This window comes from Hylaeus anthracinus, unplaced genomic scaffold, assembly GCF_026225885.1.
Source record: "Hylaeus anthracinus isolate JK02 unplaced genomic scaffold, UHH_iyHylAnth1.0_haploid 27345, whole genome shotgun sequence".
Lineage (NCBI taxonomy): Eukaryota > Metazoa > Arthropoda > Insecta > Hymenoptera > Colletidae > Hylaeus > Hylaeus anthracinus.
Window position 1 is genome coordinate 1 of NW_026535152.1, and position 3,471 is coordinate 3,471.

General features: G+C 45.8%; 1 protein-coding gene across 1 annotated transcript; it reads right to left on the reverse strand.

The window, feature by feature from the left end:
- Positions 1–146: 146 nt before the first annotated feature.
- Positions 147–3,366, reverse strand: LOC128893324 (prickle-like protein 1-A). The gene is made up of 2 exons (XM_054154209.1): positions 2,915–3,366; positions 147–396 (listed from the first exon to the last, which is right to left on the reverse strand). The coding sequence occupies exons 1-2, from the start codon at positions 3,067–3,069 to the stop codon at positions 162–164; spliced, it is 390 nt and encodes a 129-aa protein (XP_054010184.1). The 5' UTR covers positions 3,070–3,366; the 3' UTR covers positions 147–161.
- Positions 3,367–3,471: the final 105 nt, after the last annotated feature.

The following is a 3,471-nucleotide window of genomic DNA, read 5'->3' on the forward strand; positions in this document are numbered from 1 at the left end:
ATTATAAGCGTTTCATAGTTGGGCAGCAATTATGGCAAATAATGTGATGTTGAAAATAGTCCGAATGTGGCCGTGTTTGTACTCGTTTTCTTTGGCGGAATCTCGTTGATTCATTGACGATACTCCCGTGAAGATATAACGATAAATATCTTAATTGAAATTTATGTTTCGCTATGATGCTCGATGAGGATACGTTCTGTGCATACCTTCGAGTCGATGCCAATGATTTTGTTGCACTCCTCGCAGCCATTCGCGAAGACGCTCTCATAACACTTGATGCAGTAGGGGTGTTCATCCCTCAGCACGTAGCGTTGACCAGTCAAAGACTCGTCGCACTGCCAGCAACAGAAATGGCCGCTGTGCCAGTCCTTGTTCATCGCCTTCGTGTACTCGCCACTGAAAATCAACTGGAAAAGCAAAAAAACGCGTCTAGTTTAGCAACGATGTGATCCACATCAACGTTCACTCTTGGAACACCCGTTAGACCCGATTCCTTAGATTAATGACTATTAGTCACCATTTTGAACGGACCATCAGCGACAATTCTCAGCAAAGTTAATCAAAATTAACTAGTTCGCGTATCAACTCTTTCAGACTTGGACTTTCATCGAAATTTGTTGAAGTCTGAAAAGGTTGGATACAGGGTTAATTACGACAGTTAATTGTTCCCCAGTTAAGAGACTGGCGCGCGCAGACGAAACGAGGATTGAAATCAATTAACAAAAAAGTGATAAAAAGTTCGATGCGCTCCTCTCACAGCATCGTTTCGTTCTTTTAATCTTTTCGTTCGCGCGAATTCCTCCCATCTCGCGTTTCCGCGTTCGACGGTGTAGAATTGATCTGTTCCTGGTAGGTATGTACCTTGGTTGAGTGCTGTTGTATGTGCTGGCTGAGTATTGTTTGTACGGAAGCATATATATCTAGCTACTATGTGACGTAAAGCATGTATCGTGCCGCGGACGGGCCCTGGGACTACTCGTCGAATTCTTTCGGAGGATTCGAGTAGTATTTCAATATCACCCAAGTAACATTGAAATGTAATTCGAGTACTGGGCTACTTAAGCACAGTAAATCTTATAAATATTCGTACCCTGTATGTATATTGAAGAAGTTTGACCGAATTTAATAATAAAATAAATTTTGATATCACTAAATGAGTTTTTCATTATAAATATACATATTATTATATATATTATATATATATAAATAAACTTATACATGTATACATTTATATATACATCAAGATATTTATACAAACACACTCGGAAAGATCAAACCTGCGATTTCATTTAAACAAATTTCTTCGATAGACATAGTAGGGTACGAATACTTATGGGACTGGCTGTATAATTCGAATACTCGTAAAATCCTCGAGTAGTCACAGCTCTGGCCGCTGATTCTCAAGGGGTTGCGAGTTGCGAGTCGGTTCGCTCCTGTGAGAGAAGAGCGACCCTCGTGGAGAAGGGCTCCTGGGCCGCCGCCCTCGAAATCGGGACGAAAACATCCCTCGAAAGCTCGTAAATTCTTGGAAACGAACCGTGGCGACATTTTTGGGTCGAGAAAACCAAAATGGGGGGCGGGAACGATCGAACCGATGCGGTGGCGACGGGAGTATTTTCGCGTACAGCGAAATTGGGTCGCAGGGGTCGAACGCACCCTTTGAACGCACTCAAATTTCACCGTGACTTCGCAGGATGATAGACAACAGGTCCCTACTGCGACGCGCAAAATATTAAGTAGGGATATATTCGATTATTTTAGGGGTGTAAATATTCCAAAAGAATATATATATATTTTCCAAAAGAATAAGAATACTGTTCTATCTCTGGGTATAAATTCTCAATTCTATAATTTTTCTCTTTCCCTCGTGACTGTGCATTTTTCTGTGCATTTTTCTGTGCACTTTTCTGTTGCATACTTTCTACCTTGGCAGAATTTAACGTTACGCGTGGTGTACGTTTTTTTTTTTATTAATAAAGTCCACCAGAAGGGTTGTACTAATTCGAATAGTATTTATCGATTTTGAATGACACTCGAGTACTCCGGTATTCGAGCTCGGCAATTGCTCGATTCTGATATACACCTCGCGCGACCCGAATCTCCGAAGACCACCGAACTTCGTTCATCCACCCCTAGCCGAACCGAGAGGGCGACGATCTCGACGACTAACCCTCTCTTCGTTATTTCCGCGTTCCTCTAGTTTCTCGCGTCGCGAGGACGTTCAATCTATCGCACAATCAACACGGGTACATCCCTCACTCATCCCCTTACCATCCTGCGTAATCACCATAAAACCAGAGGAAAACGTCGGTCCTTCCCTCCCAATCCTACTTTCCATGGGAAGATAAAATTAAGTGGGATTCGAACCCACAATTCTCGATTTTACACGACCAATCCCTACGTTTCGTGTTCTCGTTCGACTCGATCTTCCTGGGTATGGAAAACGCGTATACTACAGTTTGTATTTTATATCGTACCCGTCGTCAATTATTCGATTCGTACACAGTGATGGGGAAAACCCTATGCTTCGAATAAATCTGAAGTTTGCCGATGTGTTTGTCTCGTTTCCTTTCTTGAACATTTTCCATAAGAAGGAAACGAGACAAACACATCGGTAAACTTCAGATTTATTCGAAGCCTAGGGGTTTGCCCATCACTGTTCGTACAGAAGGCACGAGACGTAAAACGAAAGTATCTTCTTCGAATTAGAAAACCGACCCCCCGAGGAGCAATGAGACCACCGTCATCGTTCTACGGACCCCCTGGGCCATCGACAGCGACCCAGGCTCTCGTGGCGGCGGCCAAGGTCCCTCCCGAGGGATCTTGGATCGCGGAACAGTTAGAAACGCGACGTGTCCCATCCGCGCGATAAAAGGGGTGGCCGATTCGAGGCACGTCTGCAGCCAGCACATACTCTTCGATGGCGTGGTGGTTGTTCTGCGTGCTGTCGACCTCGGTGATCGTGACCTCAGCGTTCTGATCGTGGCTCTCCCTGCGCTTGGTCGTCTTCTTCACTTTGCGAACCTTGCGCTCGGTGGTCGTGTACACTACACTGTCTACGTCCGCCATCGTCGAGTCAATGGGATCGTTCTACGAAAGGTGTTGTTTTCCTTTTTTTTCTTCTCTCTTTCGAAGCACGCGTGATCTCTCGCGATCGGCACGTCTGATCCGTCCGCACGGGCAGGGATGAGGTCAGGGACTGGGAGACGATCGAGCGTCGAGGAGCAACGGATGTTCGGTTACGGGGATAGAGAGAGAGAGAGAAAAAAAGAGAGAGAGAGAGAGAAAAAGAAAGAGAGAGAGAGAGCGTGTGCGATCAAGGGAGTCGGTGTAACCAGCAGCTTTCGAGCTTGCGAACTGACTGAAATCTAGGATCGGCCCGCTCCGGGCGTCATCATATCGGGACGCTTTTTGCGGCGCCCCCACGACTCCAGAATACGCGTCGCGCGCGTCCTCCCGCCACCCCTCCTG